Below are 24,078 nucleotides of genomic sequence, written 5' to 3' on the forward strand. Positions count from 1 at the left end.
TATGTATTTACTGTATGTATTTACTGTATGTATATGTATGTACTGTATGTATGTACTGTATGTATATGTATGTACTGTATGTATGTACTGTATGTATGTACTGTATGTATATGTATGTACTGTATGTATGTACTGTATGTATATGTATGTACTGTATGTATGTACTGTATGTATATGTATATGTATGTACTGTATGTATGTACTGTATGTATATGTATGTACTGTATGTATGTACTGTATGTATATGTATGTACTGTATGTGTGTATATGTATGTACTGTATGTATGTATATGTATGTACTGTATGTATGTACTGTATGTATATGTATGTACTGTATGTATGTACTGTATGTGTGTATATGTATGTACTGTATGTATGTATATGTATGTACTGTATGTATGTACTGTATGTATATGTATGTACTGTATGTATGTACTGTATGTATATGTATGTACTGTATGTATGTATATGTATGTACTGTATGTATGTATATGTACTGTATGTATGTATATGTACTGTAATGTATGTATATATATGTATGTATATGTATGTATGTACTGTATGTATGTACTGTATGTATGTACTGTATGTATATACTGTATGTATATGTATGTACTGTATGTATATACTGTATGTATGTACTGTATGTATATACTGTATGTATATGTATGTACTGTATGTATGTACTGTATGTACGTATGTACTGTACGTATGTACTGTATGTATGTACTGTATGTATATACTGTATGTATATGTATGTACTGTATGTATGTACTGTATGTACGTATGTACTGTATGTATGTACTGTATGTATGTACTGTATGTATGTACTGTAGTGTACTGTATGTATGTACTGTATGTATATGTATGTACTGTATGTATGTACAGTATGTATATGTATGTACTGTATGTATGTACTGTATGTATGTATGTACTGTATGTATGTACTGTATGTATATGTATGTACTGTATGTATGTACTGTATGTATATACTGTATGTATGCACTGTATGTACTGTATGTATGTATATACTGTATGTATGTATGTACTGTATGTATGTACTGTATGTATGTATGTACTGTATGTATATACTGTATGTATGTACTGTATGTATGTATATACTGTATGTATGTATATACTGTATGTATGTATGTACTGTATGTATGTACTGTATGTATGTATATACTGTATGTATGTACTGTATGTATGCACTGTATGTATGTATATACTGTATGTATGTATGTACTGTATGTATATGTATGTACTGTATGTATGTACTGTATGTATATGTATGTACTGTATGTATGTATGTACCGTATGTATGTATATACTGTATGTATGTATGTACCGTATGTATGTATATACTGTATGTATGTATGTACTGTATGTATATACTGTATGTATATACTGTATGTATATGTATGTACTGTATGTATATGTATGTACTGTATGTATGTACTGTATGTATGTATATACTGTATGTATGTATTGTATGTATGTACTGTATGTATGTATGTACTGTATGTATGTACTGTATATATATGTATGTACTGTATGTATGTATGTACTGTATGTATATGTATGTACTGTATGTATATGTATGTACTGTATGCATGTATGTATGTATGTACTGTATGTATGTATATACTGTATGTATATGTATGTACTGTATGTATATGTATGTACTGTATGTATATGTATGTACTGTATGTATATGTATGTACTGTATGTATATGTATGTACTGTATGTATATACTGTATGTATGTATGTACTGTATGTATATGTATGTACTGTATGTATATGTATGTACTGTATGTATATGTATGTTCTGTATGTATGTACTGTATGTATATGTATGTACTGTATGTATGTACTGTATGTATATGTATGTACTGTATGTATGTACTGTATGTATGTATGTACTGTATGTATATGTATGTACTGTATGTATATGTATGTTCTGTATGTATATGTATGTTCTGTATGTATATGTATGTTCTGTATGTATGTACTGTATGTATATGTATGTACTGTATGTATGTACTGTATGTATATGTATGTACTGTATGTATATACTGTATGTATATGTATGTACTGTATGTATGTACTGTATGTATGTATGTACTGTATGTATGTATATACTGTATGTATGTATGTACTGTATGTATGTACTGTATGTATATATGTACTGTATGTATGTACTGTATGTATATGTATGTACTGTATGTATGTACTGTATGTATGTATATACTGTATGTATGTATGTACTGTATGTATATGTATGTACTGTATGTATGTACTGTATGTATATGTATGTACTGTATGTATGTACTGTATGTATATGTATGTACGTATGTACTGTATGTATGTACTGTATGTACGTATGTACTGTATGTATATGTATGTACTGTATGTATGTACTATATGTATATGTATGTACTGTATGTATGTACTGTATGTATATGTATGTATGTATGTACTGTATGTACGTATGTACTGTATGTACGTATGTACTGTATGTATGTACGTACTGTATGTATGTACTGTATGTATGTATATACTGTATGTATGTATGTATGTACTGTATGTATGTATATACTGTATGTATGTATGTACTGTATGTATATGTATGTACTGTATGTATGTACTGTATGTATATGTATGTACTGTATGTATGTACTGTATGTATGTACTGTATGTATGTACTGTATGTATATGTATGTACTGTATGTATGTACTGTATGTATGTACTGTATGTATGTATATGTATGTACTGTATGTATATGTATGTATGTACTGTATGTATGTACTGTATGTATATGTATGTACTGTATGTATGTACTGTATGTATATGTATGTACTGTATGTATATGTATGTACTGTATGTATGTACTGTATGTATGTATATACTGTATGTATGTACTGTATGTATATGTATGTACTGTATGTATATACTGTATGTATATGTATGTACTGTATGTATGTACTGTATGTATGTACTGTATGTATGTACTGTATGTATATGTATGTACTGTATGTATGTACTGTATGTATGTACTGTATGTATGTACTTTATGTATATACTGTATGTATGTACTGTATGTATGTACTGTATGTATATACTGTATGTATATGTATGTACTGTATGTATATACTGTATGTATATACTGTATGTATGTACTGTATGTATATGTATGTACTGTATGTATATGTATGTACTGTATGTATGTACTGTATGTATATGTATGTACTGTATGTATGTATGTATGCACTGTATGTATGTACTGTATGTATGTATATACTGTATGTATGTACTGTATGTATGTACTGCATGTATGTATATACTGTATGTATGTACTGTATGTATGTACTGTATGTATGTATGTACTGTATGTATGTATGTACTGTATGTATGTACTGTATGTATGTATATACTGTATGTATGTATGTACTGTATGTATGTACTGTATGTATATACTGCATGTATGTACTGTATGTATATGTATGCACTGTATGTATGTACTGTATGTATATACTGTATGTATATGTATATACTGTATGTATGTACTGTATGTATATGTATGTATATGTATGTACTGTATGTATGTATATGTATGTATGTATATGTATGTACTGTATGTATGTATATGTATGTATGTACTGTATGTATATGTATGCATGTACTGAATGTATGTATATGTATGTACTGTATGTATATGTATGTACTGTATGTGTATACTGTATGTACGTATGTATGTACGTACGTATGTATGTATGTACTGTATGTATGTACTGTATGTATATGTATGTACGTATGTACTGTATGTATATGTATGTACTGTATGTAGGTATATGTATGTACTGTATGTAGGTATATGTATGTACTGTATGTGCTGTATGTATATAATGTGTGTATGTGTTGTATGTTCTGTATGTATGTATGTATGTATTGTATGTATGTACTGTATGTATATATTGAATGTATATAATGTGTGTATGTATTGCATGTATGTATTGCAAGATACATTATTTATTTTGCAGCCTTTTACTGTAAAAAAATTGTTTGACTTTCTCCCAGGGAGGCTTGGGTTAATACTTTTACACAATTTATGTGAGCTTTTGTTTACTTCTCCCTCCATCCCTAAGTGTTTATGGTGTCACATGCTTTTAAAAGGTGGTTTATCAGTTTTGCATCAACAATCAATGATAGGAAAATCATTCTTTGCAATAGTAAGTAACTATGTTGAATCATTGCTAAACCATCTTAAGGGAATACAAGAGGGCAGGCTTCATCCGTCTGCACGTGTACAGAGTTTGTGCTATATCTGAATAGCAGTTTGTGATTGGTTAGCAGGGGTTCTTTTGTTCTAGGGGACAGCGAAATCAGTGAAAGGAATAAACATAACATAAAACAATTTACTCATTTGACAAAATAAAGCTACAGTTTTAATTGCAAAATTATTCTTATATATGAAGGTTCATAGTCCTGTAGTTTACAATTTGTGTTTAATGTCCCTTTAAGTGCTGCATATAGGTTTATAAAAAAATATAGGATTGATTTAGGCAAGTTTGCAGGGTATTTTCTTTGTGCTCTTCTTTCCTCCAGAGGGCTGTTCTAAGTTGTGGTCACCCCCAAAGCACACATTTATAGTTACACTTTTTCCTGGGGCCACAAAAACTATTGGTACATGTTGTTAGTTCTGATTAACTCAAAAACACATGTAGCTCTCGGACTGCCAGTTGGCCTTCCCTATTTTAAATGAATGAGATTTGTGCACAGGAATTGGGTTATACTACAGCTAACGCCGAAACGCGTAAGCAACGTGCTTGGTGACTTGATACGTTTTAGCTGTGTTGCCGTTTTTTTTCTTTTTGGATACAAATAGATTCATGTTTTTGCAACTTCTTCAAGAAAACATCCCAGGTGGCTCTCTCATCAACTTGGCACAGAGAACGCCAAAAATAACTACCCTTAAAAATCGATTATATAAAATAGTTTTGGTTTAACGTTTATGTGGTTACCGTGTTTATGACTTCACTAATACACTAAAATATGGACATAGTAATAATAAATAAAACCCTCCTTAATATTTAATTGACAACAGTAAGTTAGGAAGCAATAAGCAGAGGAAACACTATTTACATCAAACACTAAATTATGTTTAAAGGGACATAAAACCCCACATTTTTCTTTTATGATTAAAATAGAAAACGTAATTTTAAACAACGATCTAATTTACTTCTATTATCAAATTGTCTTTGTTCTCTTAGTATCAGGGGACTTAAATCAGGGACTTAAAGTGAATGTAAATTTTGATGATAAAGTGCCCGGTTTTTAAAAATTCGATTAAAAACAGGGGCACTTTAATTCATCAAAATTGACATTTCACTTTTAATCCTGCCAGCCGCTCAAGCTTCACCCGGTCGTCGCAAGCCTCTTCCTACGTCAGAAATGATGGATTGGTCATCCTCCAATCACGGCTTCCCCCCCCGGGGAATCAGTGTCTGATTCAACGCCGTGATTAGAGGAAGCCAGATTCCTCATTTCAGACCCAGGAAGAGGCTTTGCAACGAGCGGAGGAAGCGATGCAGCGGCTGTCAAGATTAAAAGGTATTTTCACAACAGGAGTGAAATGTAAATTTTGATAAATTAAAGAGCCCCTGATTTTAATAGAATTTTTAAAAACCGGGCACTTTATCATCAAAATTTACATTCACTTTAAGCTCAGGAGTGTCCCCATGTCTGAAGAACTATATGGCAGCAAAAATGTTATCCGTCTGCAAGAGCACTAGACGGCACCGCTGTTTCCTATACCATGAGAAGTTGGGAACAAAACACATTTGATAATAAAAGTAAAATGTTTTTTGTATGCTCTGTCTGAATCACAAAAGCAAATGTTTGGGTTTCATATCCCTTTAATAAGAAGCAGAATACTCACAGGTACACCAATGCCAGGGGCATCTAGAATGCAGAAATCATCCGTATCTGTCAGCTCGCTGTCCCCACTAGTGTCAGACAGGCCGAGACTCTCTTGGGACGCTGGACGAAGTGGAGGAGAAGGGGAGAGGTTTTCAAGCCTGTTTCCTGGGGCAACTTCTTCAGGGAACAAATAGACTGAGACTGGAGAATTCTGACGTATGAAGACATCTCCCTCTGAATACAATGATGAGGCATAAATGCTTAGTATATAGTAGTTATATAGTGACAGCTTTGCACATGCGCACATTCCTAATGTAATGCTAACTCAATACAATCACTGTCAACCCATTACATACACAACCTCCCCTCCACTCTCACTGCTATACCAAGACATATATAGTTACATAATAAGTATATAATTAGCAGTGCCAGCCTCCACTGGAAAGTTTGCTATACAAGAACATACATACTGTATATGCCAAGCAGACAAAGACACATATTAAACACTTCCTTTACACAGACCTGCTTCAGAGTGTTCTCTGCCGCTCCTTCCTGTGTCTATGAGGGCGTCCGTCAAATCCCCTTGATTAATTTGGGAGGTTTCTGCCGGCAGACAAGAAGGTTGTGAGGCTGGACCGTCAGGTGGCTGGAAGATAGAAAATGATCACACACCTGTCATCTGCTTCCTTAAACAACTGAATTTGTGCCTGACACTTATCTATACTGATCATACATATATTCATTTATTACACGCAAAAAAGTTGTATTTGTATTTCACAGATGCAAGGGCTAGAAAGAGGCGCCAGGGCACCTGGGTTTGTCGAGCCCTGTATTATGCAATTTTGTTTTACTTTTTTTGGAACCACTGAACCACAAAATAAACACAAGCATTAAGAACTAGTAAGTTAGGATTTTGTACCTGTAATTTCTGTCCTGCAATCTCAGTTGGAGGCTCAGGTTTTGGAGGACAATGAAGATCTCCATTATTCATCACATACTGAGTAAGATTAGCCAGCATGGCGCAGGAGTCGGCACAGGTATGAATGTGAAGTACGTTGTTGGAGCAGCGCAGCTCAAATAAAGGTTGGGACTGAGAAAAAAGGCAGAAAGATTAAAGAGACAATTAATAGCTGAAGAGAGAGACAGAGGCGGTGGTTTACAGCTAAATAAATACGAGCCTAGGAAAGATGTTAGGGAAATAAGGCTATAGAAAATGTCACCGTATTTAAGAAAAGGCAGAACAAGCAAACCAAAGAGGTAAAACAAGGAATGATGATGAAGAGGGATTAGCAAGAAGATTTATTTATCACTCTATGCTCCGCTATCCCTCTGCTTCTCACCATTTTGAGGGAGGAGCTTCCTTTCCACGTTGTGATGACCAGTTCCAGAAGATCCACGTCCAGCACGCAGACATAATCTGAAAAACAGAGGCTGAGAATGAAGAGGAATCCGTCTATCTGTAGAGTGAGAAGGAACCTTCCCTCTGTGCCACCTTATTGTGGGCACGATTAATGCTTCCTCACTGTGTCACAATCTACTCTAACCTATAGCGTAAATGGCAGACTGATCTGGGTGGCTACAAGAGGGGAAGATTGCTTTATTCTCTTTATGCTATGGTCATTAAAGTGATGATAAATCATAGAGTTTTTTGAAACGCTAGGATTTATCAGTGCTACGAAAAAAAGGAATTTTCAGTCATGAAGTATAAAAGACTTCATGCCGAAAGTTCCTTTATTTGCATCGAGTTTATGACGAGCACAGCGCCTCCAGCTTCCCAAGGCAAATTTTCTCAATGTTTATAACTCCTAGCCAATAGTGTGCTAAGTCATCTGACATAATGCCAATTTGTCCACACGGCTATTGACTAAAAAGTCGAAACATCACCTCATTGAAAAAATAGTGTTTTGCCGTGGTCGACCAGAGGCGCTCAGCTTGGCATAAACTCGCTGTAAATAAAGGCTAGGACTTACCATCACTTTAAGTTATGCTGAGGTAGGAGGATTTCACTAGCTGATTGTTGTGTCATACACTACTGATGGGTTATTGCAGGCCGCTCACTTGAAGTAGAAAGCACGGTATGGACTGAATTGTGTCCCTTCACTTATGTTCCAGATGAGTGTTTAGCCAGTCTTTCTAAGAGACACTTCGGGAACGATAAATGAGCATAAAGGCTGACACAAGTGTAGGTTTAAGTGATTAACGCTAAGAAGCATCAAATCAACGTTCCTTTTTTATTTTTGTTTCCAAATGTGAAAAAAAAACCCGTAAATTACATACAATGTGGACTAACTGGTAGCACAGAGGACACGGGCTCCTCTAAGGTTTGGTTGTGACCCCATCCGTTCCGGAGCAGGAAAGAACATCCCTTTTTTACCCCGAAACACAGTTGCTTTTCCACTTCCTTTCCACTAAACTTTGTAGAATAATCAGTAAATGCATAATAAATAGACAATGCAAAAGCACTTAGTTTAAATTTTTCATAAGCAGTAGATTTGTTTCTGACAAATTTCAGTTAGTTTTATTTTCTTTCCTATTGCATCATGTGACAGCCATCAGCCAATCATAAAATGTATAAACAAATTCTGTGAATCTTGCACATGCTCAGTAGTAGCTGGTGCCTCAAAGTGTGCTTGTAAAAACATTGCGTGTATTTAGATAATGGATGTGACTTGCAAAGTTGTTTAAAATTGTGTTCTCTATCTGAATCATAAAAAGTTTACTTTTGACTTTAGTGGTCCTTTAAAGCGAATGTAAACTTGAGCAATATCGCTCAAGTCATAGGATAGAATTTAAAAAATGAATGAGACTTTCATTCATCAAATGTGTAGTATATACTGATCTTCTGAGATTGATACCTTGTAATGCTATAAGGATAAGCGCCGTTCCTCCGTTTGTCATATTTATCAATTGATTAACAGATGACGAATCTGCAATCCACTAAACGTTTTTTCCCCCTGGGGTGTTCAGCCCCTTTGCACAAACGTCACGGCCCGGGGGCAAAACAACAATTAGTGGATTGCAGATTCGTCATCTGTTAATCAATTGATAAATATGACGACCAGAGGAACGGCGCTTATCCTTATAGCATTACAAGGTAACAATCTCAGAAGATCAGTATATACTACACATTTGATGAATGAAAGTCTCATTCATTTTTTTTAAATTCTATCCTATGACTTGAGCGACATTGCTCAAGTTTACATTCGCTTTAAGTCAGTGTTTTTCAACCGTGGTCCTCAAGTACCCTCAACAGGCCAGGTTTTCATTATAGCTGAACCAGTGCACAGGTGAAATAATCAGCTGATGAGTAACCATGGTTACTAACCTGCTCTCATCCATAAGCTGATTATTTCACCTGTGCACTGGTCCAGCTATAATGAAAATCTGCTGGCGGTACTTGAAGACCGCGATTGAGAAACAAAGCTTAAAGGAATAGTCTAGTCAAAAATAAACTCTCATGATTCAGATAGAGCATGCAATTTTAAGCAACTTTCTAATTTACTCCCATTATCAATTTTTCTTCGTTCTCTTTGTATCTTTATTTAGGAGCTGGCCCATTTTTGATTCAGCACCTGGGTAGCACTTGCTGATTGGATGGCTACTTTTAGACACCAATCAGCAAGCTCTACCCAGGTGCTGAACCAAAAATGGGCCGGCTTCTAAGCTTACATTTACAGTAAATAAAGATACCAAGAGAATGAAGAAAATTTGATAATTAGAGTAAATTAGAAAGTTGCTTAAAATTGCAGGTTCTATCTGAATCATGAAAGTTTAATTTCGACCGTAGGTCAAGTATAAGATATAAAATACTGTTTGACCATTTATGCAATACTTTTACTGAGCCAAAGTCCATTATTATGTTGATATTTTAAATTTTTTTCAAATTTTGTCCTCCGGATTTTCAAACACACCAGAGTATAACATCTGCTAGTTCATTCTGGTTTCTGATACTTTCTCCTTAATCTCACTAACATTTTAGAAGATAATTAGAAAACTAGTCACAACCTATGAGGTCAGTGCTATCTATAGACCCTCTAAATTCACTGATTATTTTGAAGCTTTCAGAAGTTTCAGATTCAGTTTAGCACAGACTACAACATCTGTGATGGCAGAACTCCACTGTCAGAACACTTCAATGTCATGTACCCCAAACAGTTATGGAGGTGCGAGGGAACCCCAGGATCAGAAACTAGTAGCAATTTACTCACACAAAACAAAAAGGTACTGAAATCAAATCTCAGTACAGAATAAAAAACAAGAAGCACACAACAATGATGCAGGAGAATGACCTGTGACCCCGACCTGCTGTGATTTATTATTTTTATTATAAACAGGGCCAGACTGGAAATAAGCAGCTCTGGAAAAATGCCAAGAACAACCCTATTTTCTGTTGAGTTTATAGAATGTACATTTTTCTCAAGAGGATCACTGGGATATTCCTTCCCCATAATATTTTTTCAGAATATTGTTAGTTTTTAATAAAAATAAATTGTTGTTATACAGGCAGCTGACAACCTAGTCTTGCCATTTACTGGCATTTTATGTTTGCTCCTGCCATTTCCACTTAATAAACTTGCACTGCCGTTTACGCATCCGTGCCTGTCTTTCATGCTTTAGCTGACAACATGACTCACACGGTGTTAAAATGATTATCCATAATGTGATCCGAAGAAGACACTCAAAACAGTGTCACTCTGTCTTACAATGTGACACGACTAGACACTAGAAGCCAATAAAAGGAGGGCTACTAAATGGTACATGGTCTAGGACATAAAACTTAAAATGAAACACTTTGTGACCTTAAAGTGATTGTAAACTTTAATGAATTAAAGCCCAGTATAAAAATAAAAAAAATGTTAAAAACAAAATTTATGCTTAACTGATACATTTCTTTCTTTCTGGGCATGGAGAGTCCACAACATCATTCCAATTACTAGTGGGATATTCACTCTTGGCCAGCAGGAGGAGGCAAAGAGCACCACAGCAAAGCTGTTAAGTGTAACTTCCCTTACCTATAATCCCCAGTCATTCAGCCTAAGGATAATGGAAAAAGAAGAACACATGGGTATAGAGGTGTCTGAGGTTTACTCAAAAAAACTGCCAATTATAATTAAAAAGAGGGCAGGGTCGTGAACTCTCCATGCCCGGAAAGAAAGAAATTGATCAGGTTAGCATAAATTTTGTTTTCTTTCCTATGGCATGGGGAGTCCACGACGTCCCATTACTAGTTGGAACCAATACCCATGCTAGAGGACACGGAATGAACAGGGAGGGAGAACAAGGCAGGAGGACCTAAACAGAAGGCAGCACCGTTTGAAGAACCTTTCTTCCAAAAGAAGCCTCAGCCGAGGCAAAAGTATCAAATTTGTAGAAATTTACCTTATGGTAAATCTTGTGAGTAACCGGTTTGCGAGCATGAAGCATAGTATCAATGACTGATTCAGAAAAACCACATCTAGACAGAACTTGGTGTTCAATCTCCATGCAGTCAGCTTCAGAGAATCCAGGTTTGGAGGAATGGACCCTGAATTAGAAGGTCCTTCCTTACCATATCCGCAAACCAGATTCTGTGGGGCCATGCAGGAGCTATTAGAATTACCAATGCTCTCTCCTGTTTGATACGATCAATGAGTCGTGGAAGGAGAGCAAAGGGAGGAAACCGGTATGCCAGAGAAAAGATCAAAGGAACCGCTATAGCATCTATCAGAGCGGACTGAGGATCTCTTGACTTTGAACCGTAGTTTGGAACCTTGGTGTTTTGACGAGACACCATCAGATCCAACTCTGGAACCCCCACCTGAGGGTTATCTGAGAGAACACATCCGGATGGGTAGCCCACTCCCCGGGATGAAAAGTCTGTCTGCTCAGAAAATCCGCACCCCAGTTGTCCACTCCTGGAACGGCAGATAGGAGACAATCATGAGCTTCCGCCCACTACAGAATGCGAGTCACCTCCTTCATCACTAAGAAGTTTCAAGTTCCTCCCTGGTGGTTGATATAAGCCACTGAGGTGAAGTTGTCTGATTGGAATCTGATAAACCGGACTAAAGATAACTGAGGCCAAGCTACCAAGGCATTGAAGATTGCTCTTAACTCCAAGATGTTTATGGTGAGTGGACTCCCCTGAGCTTTTAGAGAGCCCCAAACTGCTCCCCAGCCTAATAGGCTGGCATCCGTAGTCACAATCACCCAGGAGAGTCTCAGGAAGTGACCCGATACAGGTTTCCTGAAAAATCCACCATGAGAGAGAGCCTCTTGTTAGGGGATCCAGATCTATCCTCTGCGATAAATCTGAATGGTCTCCGTTCCACTGACTGAGCATGAATAGTTGCAGATCTCAGATGGAACTGAGCAAAATGAATGATGTCCATGGAAGCCACCATCAGACCAATCACCTTCATGCATTGAGCCACTAATGGACGAATAGCAGACTGGAGAGAAAGGAAAATAGTTTTAATTTTCTGACGTCCGTTAGAAAAATCTTCATGGACAGGGAATCTATGATTGTCCCTAGGAAGCACATTCTTGTAGCTGGAACTAGAGAACTCTTTTCCAGGTTCACTTTCCACCCGTAGAAAAGACAACATCATCTCTGTGTGCGATTTTGCTAGTAGAAAAGATGACGCCTGAACAAAGATGTCATCTAGATAAGGTGCCACTGCAATTTCCTGGGATCTGATCACAGCTAATAGAGCTCCCAGAACCTTTGTGAATGTTCTGGGAGCCGTGGCAAAACCAAACGGAAGAGCAACAAATTGGAAATGCTTGTCCAGAAAGGCAAACCTTTAAAACTGGTTATGATTCCTGTGAATGGGAACATGTAAATACGCGTCCTTCAGGTCTATAGTCATGAACTTACCTTAATGAACCAGTGGAAGAATGGAACCTATAGTTTTCATCTTGAAGGACGGGACCCTAAGGAATTTGTTGAGGCACTTTAAGTATAGGATAGGGCGAAAAGTTCCCTCCTTTTTGGGAACCACAAATAGATTTGAATAGAATCATTGACCTTGTTCCTCTAGAGGGACTGGTACAAAAACTCCCATGGAGGATAGGTCCTCTAAGCAATTTAAGAAGGCCACCCTCTTTACCTGGTTTGAGGATAGTTTTGATATTAGAAATCTGCCCGTTGGAGGGCAAGACTTGAATCCTATTTTGTAACCCTGGGATACTATGTCCACAGCCCACAGATCTGGGATATCACGTATCCAAGCCTGGCAAAACAAGGAAAGCCTGCCCCCCCCAATCAAAAATCTGATTGGGGTGGATTCTTCATGCTGATTTAGAGTCAGTGGAAGGTTTCCTGTTTTGTTTTACCTTATTCCAAGGCTGGCTGGACTACCAAGAGGACTTGAATTGGTTTGGTTTGGAAGAAGAAGAGGAAGACTTCTGTCCCTTTAAGTTGTGAAAAGAATGAAAATTAGAAGTCTGGTGACCCTTAGGTCTATTCTTCTTGTCCTGAGGTAGGAAAGATCCTTTTCCACCCATAATCTCTGAAATGATTGCCGCCAGACCTGGACCGAATAGAGTTTTACCTTTATAAGGTAAAGCCAAGAGCTTGGCCTTTGATGATACATCAGCCAACCAAGACAGTGAAGCTAGCCATCTTAGCTCCCAGTCTAATAACCTGCATGTTCACATCGCAGATAAAGGTATTGGCTAATTTAAGAGCCTTGATCCTGTCTTGGATCTCCTCGATCATAGTCTCCTCTGAAATCAGATCAGACAGGGCATTGCACCAATAAGATGCTGCTCCCGCAACAGTAGCAATACTTGCTGAAGGTTGCCACTGTAATCCTTGATGGATGTACATCTTCTTTAAATAAGCCTACAGCTTTTTAGCCATTGGATCCTTAAAGGAACAACTATCCTCTATAGGAATGGTAGTTATTTTAGCTAGAGTGGAGATAGCTCCTTCTACTTAAAGGGACACTCAATCAAAATTAAACTTCCATTATTCAGATAGAGCATGCCATTTTAAACAACTTTCCAATTTACTTCCATTAACAAAATGTGTGCAGTCTTTTTATATTTAAACTTTTTGAGTCACCAGCTCCTACTAAGCATGTGCAAGAATAAGTGTGTATGCATTTGTGAATGGCTGATGGCTGTCACATGGTACGTGTATGCATTTGTGATTGGCTGATGGCTGTCACATGGTACAGGGGGAGTGGAAAAAGACATAACTTTTAAAATTGTCAGAAAAAAATCTACTACTCATTTGAAGTTCAGACTAAGTGCTATTGCATTGTCTTGTTATCTTGCCATGAGTCACAAATGTTGTCAACAACAGGAAACATTTTTTTGAAAACAGGGGAAGGGGAAAAAGAAACCCCTGGCTTATCCCATTCCTGAGATATAATCTCAGACATCTTGTCTTGGAAAGGAAAAACATCCTCAGAAGAGGGAGAGTCATAAACTCTGTTAAGCTTAGAAGACTTTTTAGGGTTGACCGAAGGGTTCAGAGTAATCCAGAGTAGCTAGAACCTCCTTCAGTAGTAACCAGAAATGTTCAAGCTTAAATCTGAAAATAACTTCTTCAGAAGTTTTTTCTCCCTAGTATCCGAGTCTGAGATTTCACCTTCAGAAACTACTGACGTATCCTCCTCCTCAGACATCTGTGAAAGGTTAACCAGCGCAGATTTAGAGTCAGAAACCTTGTTAGCAGACAAATGTTCAGATTTCCTCTTACGCTTACCCAAAGTAGGGAAAGCAGACAAAGCCGCAGATACTGCAGAAGTAATCTGAGCGGCAAAATCCCCAAGTAAAAAAACACCCCCAGGAGGTTGAGATGATACAGAAGGCACAGAATGAGAAACAATTAAGGCTTAGGACGTTTGAGGAGACAGCTGATGCATGTCACACACAGCATTATCCTGAGAGACACTTGGCTCAGAAGGGAGTAATTCGTCTTTAAATTTTAGCTCAATTAATAGTCACATTAGTCCGTTGCATCAAATAAAGAATTTTACCATTCCCTTAGCCAAGTGAACTCCCCTTAAGTCTCATACTGTGCTGCCTTTTAAAACACAAAGTGTCAAAATCTGTCCATAATATGAATCCTTAACTATAAGTATTACTATGTCCCAAAATGGATCCATATGAGGATTAACCTCTTAAGTGCTGCTGTCCTTCAGTACCTAGAAGGCAAAGGCACTTACCTTAGATCCAGCTGCAGGACAGATTCTGCTACTTTGGTGTGACAGGTACTTCACTCCCTGTCATGGACCTGTAGGAAAAGAAAGAACAGAGTAACCAACTCTGGCTTTCTACAAAGGGGTAGCAAAGTGTTAAAAGTAAAGCAAAGACTACCAAGCCGCCTTTAAACTGTTAAAAGCCGCCACTACTCTTACTAAAGAGATTGACATGGACACAGCTAGACCCCAATACTTGCTTGCAGGGAAATGTACCCATAAAAGGATTAATATCTTCAGACACCAACTTCGCACATACTCCGAAAAAAGGAATGGAACCTTATTATGAGGGTTGTACAATTTCTCCTTTGGTGTTTTGCAATATGATCAATATGATTTATTAACAATTATTATTAAACATTCAAGGAGCATTTCGTAAGCATTTACAATACAATCTAGTACAATTTATGACTCCACTTGCTGGAGAAGCAGGTAAGTCACACGAAAAAAGGATGCTTATATGCACTGATATAATATCTTGTTAATTATTAATTCTTGATTACTGTGCCTGAAAGAACAGAAAGAGTTTTTTGTGTGTTAAAAATTAACCTTTATTAGTATCTTTTAAAAAAAAAACACAGCTTTTGTGGATGATAATGCTGCCCTGAAAAGTTAAAAACGCTCTCACTGTGTTTTGGTGAATAAACAGCATGTGCTTGATGTTAGAAAATTCCAACTGATCTTAGTCCTGCTTTAAGCAATAGATTTCAAATGAGCAGTATATTAGAGTATACTAAAGAGCTATAATAAAACACAAAAGCCTCTTAGGCATGTTTGGCTCTTGATAGTATCTGAATTATTGTGCTCATATGTATTGAAATCTATATAATAGGTATGTAGTAGGTATGTTCTTAAGCTCAAAAATTGCTACTTACGCTAATTTAATCTGAAGCTTATAATATATCTAGGTACAAACAATATATTGTGCACCCTGGGTGTTTGCAGCTTATGAATAGCGAATAAAAGTTCACTACTGTTTAAGATACTAAAGTAAAGATACTAATAAAGGTTAATTTTTAACACACAAAAAACTCTTTCTGTTCTTTCAGGCACAGTAATCAAGAATTAATAATTAACAAGATATTATATCAGTGCATATAAGCATCCTTTTTTCGTGTGACTTACCTGCTTCTCCAGCAAGTGGAGTCATAAATTGTACTAGTTCGCACATACTCCATTGACAGAGGCAAAGAGAATGACTGGGGATTACGGGTAAGGGAACTTACACTTAACAGCTTTGCTGGGGTGCTCTTTGCCTCCTCCTGCTGAGTTGATTATCCCACTTGTAATTGGAATGACGTTGTGGACTCTCCATGCCATAGGAAAGAAAACAGGGGCACTTTAATTCACTGAAGTTCCCAAAGTAGCTTATTTTAAGGTTAACAGACCGCTGATCCTCCGCCCGCATCTCCTGCTTTCTTTAGCATATGGATGATCAATCCAGCTTCCTCCAATTGTTGCATGTCCCACGAGCTGGACACCAAAGGGGGCACACAGCGATTGGAGTAAGCCATAACGCAATGGTAAAAGTTTTTTTTAAAAAAAATAAGCGTCATTGTAAACTTTAATGAATTAAAGTGCTCCTGTTTTTAAGTTTATTATTTGATACTGCCCTTTAAGGTATTAAAGTTTACAATGACTTTAATACATATAGCTCAGAGGAGAAAAAAAATACAGCTGCATCACCTCACTAGCAGCAACACCCCCTATACGTGTAAATCTCCTGGTAGGCCAATCCGGCCATGATTATAAATAAAGACAGGAAAACAGATTGGGACAAAATGATTACAGGACCCAGCACAGTAGGGAGTATACAGTCTTAAAGGGCCAGTAAACCTAGAAAATGATTTTATATAATTCTGCACATAGTGCAGAATTATATAACATTATATTAGTGCTAGCTTTATGTAACCTAATATTGCCTGTGAATTTTTATTAAAAAAAGAGGGGTTTTCAGACCCGCCCTCTGTGCTCTACTGAGCGGGTCTGGTTTTCCCTCTGAGCGCATCTGGGCAGCTGTCTAGTCACATCCTGGCCCAATCGCGCCATCACACTCAATGTAGCTTGCTCTGTCTGACAGCTGGAGCAAGCTGCACTGAGTGTAATGGCGTGGTCGGGCTGGGCTGTGACTAGACAGTTGCCCAGATGCGCTGTGTGATAAAAACAGACCCGCTCAGAAGAGCACAGAGAGCGGGTCTGAAAAACACTCTTTTTTAATAAAAATTCCAGCGGCAATATTATGTTACATAAAGCTAGCACTAATATAATGTTAGATAATTTGGCACTATGTGCAGAATTATATAACATTATTTTCTAAGTTTACTGCCCCTTTAAATACAGTATTAAATGTCAGCAGCCTAAAAAAAAAAAAAGAACAGATAATGACAGTAAGAATAGAAACAAAAAAAAAACACAGCTCTGTAACTACCCAAATACTGCCCAACCACCTGACTTTTTAAGGAAGGGAGCAAATGTGCAGTTTCTATGAGAACACATAGTTCAATAAAAATGATTCACATGGACTTCCGGTTGGTAACGTTCTAAAATGGCTACTGATCTCTAAAGCTCCATCTAGCTTATAGTGGAAAGTGGATATATACTTAGTCATCCCATGGAAACATTTGTGCCCGGGAACCCTCCTGGATCAAGGCAAACCATCCCTTTCTCGCTGAGAAGCATTGTGCTGAGTTTACTGCTCCCACATCGTATATAGATCTATATGTTCCTTTTACCTGTTGGTGAAGCCACCTGATGCTACACAATGGATATATCTATAATTAATAGTGCGAGCACTGACACTTACATTTTAATGGAAATAATGGCTATTCTTCTTCCTAGGCTAGATTGACTCTTTTCTTCCTCCGCGGAGCTAAGTGCAATAGTGAAACTGTTGGAGCCACCACTCATACTAAAGAAGCCCATCTCCGATCAGCATGGCCTTGCTCTACAGAAGATATTGAGTGATATTACATTCTACATGCGGGAACGGGACTACGGCTTCACAGCTTCTTTACGGGTGAGGGAAACAACAGTGACTGGAGCAACTCCTTCCTATCCACATCTGTTAAAGTTTGCCCGACCCTCTGAACCTACCCAGGACTTATTTGAGGATTGCATGGAATCTGGATGGCCCTCAAAATATCCTGACAGGGCCATGGCAGCTTTGGCTCTATCCTCTATGAGCATGGATTCCATTCAAATGCGCAGTATACAGACAGTAGGCGTAGAAAGTGGACAGAACTGAGAATGATGCGGTTGGGGTGAGGGTTCTTGCCATCTTGCAGAGAGAGTGGGGTTTCCACTGGTGAAAGTTAGTCTAGAGAGAACCATGTTATTACACTGTGGAAAGTGAAAGGTCAAATAAGCTGTAAACTATGAGGAAAGGTTAGCCAAACTGGGTCTGTTTTTCCTAGAAAACAGGTGCTTGAGATGTGATATAATTACTTTATATAAATATATTCAAGGCCCATATACACAAAACAAAATGTATGCTTACCAGATAAATTCCTTTCTTCGCTGGCAGGCAGAGTCCTCCTGACCACCAGGAGGAGGCAAAGACACCCCAGTCAAAGGCTCAAATACCCCTCCCACTTCCCCCATCCCCCCAGTCATTCGGCAGAGGGAACAAGGAAAAGCAGGAGAAATATTAGGGTATAGAGGAGCCAGAAGAAAAACATAATTGGAGCCGGCCAAGAAAAAGCTTACGTGCAGGGTCGTGGACTCTCCCTGCCAGGAAAGAAAGGAATTTATCTGGTAACATACATTTTGTCCAAGTCCAAGACTTCATTCCTTACTGTTGGGAAACAATACCCAGGCTCCAGAGGACACTGAAGGAATAACGGGAGAGAATAAGAAAAAGGTAGAGCCTAATCTAAGGGCACCACAGCCTGCAACACCTTTCTCCCAAAAGCTGCTTCAACCGAAGCAAACACATAACATTTTTAAAATTTTGAAAAAGTATGTAAGGACGACCAAGTAGCCGCCTTTTAAATCTGATTCATAGAGGCTGCTGTCCCGCTGTCTCATAAGCTTAGCAGATGACACTCCTCAACTAGAAAGACAAGGAAGACGTAGTGGCCTTCTGACCCTTACGTCTACCCGCATAAACGACAAACAAGGATGAAGATTGTCTGAACTCCTTAGTAGCCTGAAGGTAAAACTTCAAAGCATGGACCACATCCAGATTGTGAAGCAAACGTTCCTTCGCTGAAGAAGGATTGGGACACAAGGAAGGAACAACAATCTCTTTATTAAAGTTACGATCTGACACCACCTTAGGAAGAAAACCTAACCTAGTGCGTAAAACCGGCTTATCGGCATGGAAAATAAGGTAAGGGGGGGTCACACTGTAAAGCCGAAAACCCCAACAGGGCTGATTTCTGTCCCTTCAGAGAGCTGGCAGATAGACCCTTCTCCAAACCATCTTGGAGAAAAGATAAAATTCTGGCAACCTTTACCTTATGCCAAGAAAAATTACAAGTTCCTCCCACCAGTACAGGTAAGTATGAAATACCTTATGGTAGATGCGCCGAGTAACCGGCTTACGAGCTTGAATCAAAGTGTCTATGACACTCTGAGAGAATCCTCTCTTGGCTAAGACTAAACATTCAATCTCCACGCAGTCAGCCTCAGAGAATCTAGATTTTGATGTAGGAAGGAACCCTGTATCAGAAGATCCCAGCGATAAGGTAATCTCCACGGAGGAGAAGAGGACATTCTCACCAGATCCGTGAACCAGGTCCTTCGCAGGCAGGATGGAGCAATTAGAATAACTGATGCTTGCTCCTGCTTGATGCGAGCCACTACATGAGGAAGAGGAGGCAATGGAGGAAAGAGATATATGAGACATGGGACCGCTAGAGCGTCGATTAACTCTGCTTGAGGATCTCTCGATCTCGACCCATAATGGTTAATTTGGCATAGAGACTAGAGGCAATGAGATCGATCTCCGGCATCCATCATCTGCAGCAAATCTCTGCAAACACCTCGGGGTGGAGAGACCATTGCCCCGGGTGAAAAGATTGTCTGCTGAGGAAGTCTGCTTCCCAGTTGTCCACACCCGGGATGTGGGTCGCTGACAGAATACAGTTGTGGGCTTCTTCCCATTCTAAGATTTGGGACACCTCCCTCATCCCTAAGGAACTCCTCGTTCCTCCTTGATAGTTGATATAGGCAACCATAGTTATATTGTCTGATTGGAATCTGATAAACACTGGGACGAACTCAGTTGGGGCCAAGCCTTCAGAGCATTGAAGATTACCCGGAGAAACAAGATATTGATTGTAGACTTCCTGAGTCCACAACCCTTGTGCCTTCTTGGCACCCCAAACGGCTCCCAAGCCGGAAAGACTTGCGTCCGTAGTCACAATCTCCCAAGATGGTCTCAAGAAGCACGTGCCTCGAGACAGGTGATCTTGGCAGAGCCACCAAGAGAGCGAATCTCTCGGCAGGCTGTCCAATACGATCTGTTGGGACAGGTCTGAATGATCACCTTTCCATTGTCTCAGCATGCATAGTTGTAAAGGTCTGAGATGGAATCTGGCAAAAGGAATAATGTCCATACAAGACACCATGAGTCCAATCACTTTCATGCATTGGGCCACCAAAGGTCTTAAGGTGGCCAGGAGGGCAAAGCATGCTGTTGTCAGCTTGCAATGTCTATGATCTGTTAGAAAGATCTTCATGGATACAGAGTTTATAACTGTACCCAGGAAATTCACCCTGGTATTTGGCATAAGAGAACTCTTTTCCAAGTTTATCTTCCATCCATGAGACCGAAGAAGACTCAGAAGAAATTCTGAGTGATCCCAGACGAAGAGCCAAGTACCAAGATATCGTCCAGGTAAGGTGCTACTGCAATTCCTTGGGTTCTGGTCACAGCTAGCAGAGCACCCAGAACCTTTGTAAATATCCTGGGTGCAGTAGCTAAGACAAACGGAAGTGTTATGAACTGGAAGTGCTGGTCCAGAATAGCAAACCTTAGGAACTGAAAATGATCCTTGTGTATGCATCCTTCAGATTGATGGTAGTCATAAATTGTCCTTCCTGAACCAGGGGAAGGATTGATCTGATCGTCTCTATCTTGAAGGAGGGGACACTTAGAAACTTGTTTAGGCACTTCAAGTCCAGAATTGGACGAAAAGTTCCCTCTTTTTTAGGAACCACAAAGAGGTTTGAATAGAACCCCAGACCTCTGATGCAGGTACTGGGATTATTACTCCTACTGAGGTTAGATTCCGTTCACAATCTAAGAAGGCTATCCTCTTCTCTGGTCTTCTAGACAGTCTGGTGAGAAGGAATCTGCCCCTGGGCGGATGAGATTTGAATACTATCTTGTATCCTTGAGATACAACCTCCAGTACTCAAGGATTCTGAACATCCTGTAACTAGGCGTCTGAGAAAAACAACACTCTGTCCCCTACTCGATCCGATCCCGGATTGGGGGCCGCCCCTTCATGCAGATTTGTTATCTGCAAGCTTCTTAGTCTGCTTGGACTTATTCCAGGACTGAGCAGGCTTCCAGGTACTCTTGGGTTGCTCGGGCTTGGAGGATGATTGAGTTCTCTGGGACTTGTCCGAACGAAAGGAACTAAAATTAGAGGACTGCCGTCTGTTCCGGGATGTTCTTCTCATCCTGTGGAAGGAAAGCACCTTTCCCTCCGGTGACAGTAGAAATGATAGAGTCCAGACCTGGACCAAATAAAACCTTCCCCTTGAATGATAAGGAAAGGAGACTGGATTTAGAAACCATATCCGCGGACCAAGATTTCAACCAGAGAGCCTTGCGAGCTAGGACCGCAAAGCCAGAAGCCTTTGCGTTAAGGCGGACAATCTGCATATTTGCATAACAGATAAAGGAGTTAGCTATTCTTAAGGGCTTAATCCTCTCCTGAATATCCTCGAGGGGAGATTCCAGCTCAAAAAGGTTATGACAGAGAGTCACACCAGTAGGTGGCTGCCCCAGCCACAGCTGGAATAAAAACCCTGTGTGTTGGAACATTCTCCTCAGGTAAATTTCCAACTTCTTGTTGATAGTTTCCCTAAAGAAAGAGCTATCTTCCAGATGGATAGTTATACGCTTAGCTAGCGTCGAAATGGCACCATCCACCTTAGGGATGCAGCCCCCCAGTTACAACTGAGAGTCAGGAACCAGGAATAACTTCTTAAAAATTGAAGGGGAAAAGGACGTTCCAATTCTTTCCCATTCACTACTGATAATGTTCGACATGCGAACTGGGACAAGAAAAGTCTGAGGGGCCTTTCTGTCCTTGTAAACCCTGTCTAACTTAGGAATTTAGGTTTCTCAGGCAGTTTAGCTTCTGGAACCTCTAACGTAGACAGAACCTCCTTTAGAAAAAAACGCAGATGTTCAAACTTAAATCTGAAGGAGGGCTCCTCGGAAGGAGGAGGTTCGGTAACTGAAATCTCCGACTCAGAGAGCTCGCCCTCTGACGCTACAGAGGTTAACTCATCCTCGGCCAGTTAAGATATACTGGCTGAGCTCGCATTCTATTGGCTGTTCCGATCAGCCAATAGAATGCGAGCTCAATCTGATTGGCTGATTGGATCAGCCAATCCGATTGAACTTGAATCGGATTGGCTGATTCAATAAGCCAATCAGATTTTTCCAACCTTAATTACGATTGGCTGATAGAATCCTATCAGCCAATCGGAATTCGAGGGACGCCATCTTGGATGACGTCATTTAAAGGAACCTTCATTCGGACTTAGGACGTCGTTAGTAGAGGATGGATCCGCGCCGCCTGCTTCAAGATGGACCCGCTCCGCTCCGGATGGAAGAAGATAGAAGATGCCGCCTGGATGAAGACTTCCGAGCCTCTGGAGGACCTCTTCTGGCCGGATAGGATGAAGACTTCGGACCCTCTGGAGGACCTCTTCTAGACGGATCGGTGATACCCGGCTGGGTGAATACAAGGTAGGGAGATCTTCAGGGGCTTAGTGTTAGGTTTTTTAAGGGGGGTTTGGGTGGGTTAGATTAGGGGTATGTGGGTGGAGGGTTGTAATGTTGGGGTGGGTATTGTATGTTTTTTTTTACAGGCAAAAGAGCTGATTTCTTTGGGGCATGCCCCGCAAAAAGCCCTTTTAAGGGCTGGTAAGGTAATAGAGCTGTTAACTTTTTATTTTAGAATAGGGTAGGGCATTTTTTTATTTTGGGGGGCTTTGTTATTTTTTTAGGGGGCTTAGAGTAGGTGTAATTAGTTTAAAATTCTTGTAATTTTTTTTTTTTGTAATTTAGTTTAGTTGATTTAATTGTAGGTAATTGTAGTTAATTTATTTATTGCTAGTGTAGTGTTAGGTTTAATTGTAACTTAGGTTAGGATTTAATTTACAGGTAATTTTGTAATTATTTTAACTAGGTAGCTATTAAATAGTAAATAACTATTTAATAGCTATTGTACCTAGTTAAAATAAATACAAAGTTGCCTGTAAAATAAATATAAATCCTAAAATAGCTACAATATAATTATTCGTTATATTGTAGCTATATTAGGATTTATTTTACAGGTAAGTATTTAGCTTTAAATAGGAATAATTTATTTCGTTAGATAAAAATTAAATTTAACTTAGGGGGGCGTTAGTGTTAAGGTTAGACTTAGCTTTAGGGGTTAATACATTTATTAGAGTAGCGGCGAGGTCCGGTCGGCAGATTAGGGGTTAATACTTGAAGTTAGGTGTCAAAGATGTTAGGGAGGGCAGATTAGGGGTTAATACTATTTATTATAGGGTTTTTGAGGCGGGAGTGCGGCGGTTTAGGGGTTAATACATTTATTATAGTGGCGGCGAGGTCCGGTCGGCAGATTAGGGGTTAATAAGTGTAGGAAAGGTAGCGGCGACGTTGGGGGGTCAGATTAGGGGTTAATAAATATTATGTAGGTGTCGGCGATGTTAGGGGCAGCAGATTAGGGGTACATAGGGATAATGTATGTGGCGGCGGTGTGCGG

General features: G+C 38.9%; 1 protein-coding gene across 3 annotated transcripts in view; it reads right to left on the bottom strand.

The window, feature by feature from the left end:
- Positions 1-24,078, bottom strand: part of ATG2A (autophagy related 2A) — a 514,214-nt gene that overhangs the window by 127,736 nt on the left and 362,400 nt on the right. For all 3 annotated transcript variants that reach the window (XM_053720124.1, XM_053720123.1, XM_053720125.1), the window contains exons 27-30: positions 7,262-7,338; positions 6,841-7,011; positions 6,444-6,567; positions 5,941-6,155 (exon numbers count right to left, since the gene is read on the bottom strand). In XM_053720124.1, coding sequence (XP_053576099.1) covers positions 5,941-6,155; positions 6,444-6,567; positions 6,841-7,011; positions 7,262-7,338 — 587 coding nt within the window. The remainder of the gene's footprint in view (positions 1-5,940; positions 6,156-6,443; positions 6,568-6,840; positions 7,012-7,261; positions 7,339-24,078) is intronic.

This window comes from Bombina bombina, chromosome 7 (genome assembly GCF_027579735.1).
Source record: "Bombina bombina isolate aBomBom1 chromosome 7, aBomBom1.pri, whole genome shotgun sequence".
Taxonomy (NCBI): Eukaryota; Metazoa; Chordata; class Amphibia; order Anura; family Bombinatoridae; genus Bombina; species Bombina bombina.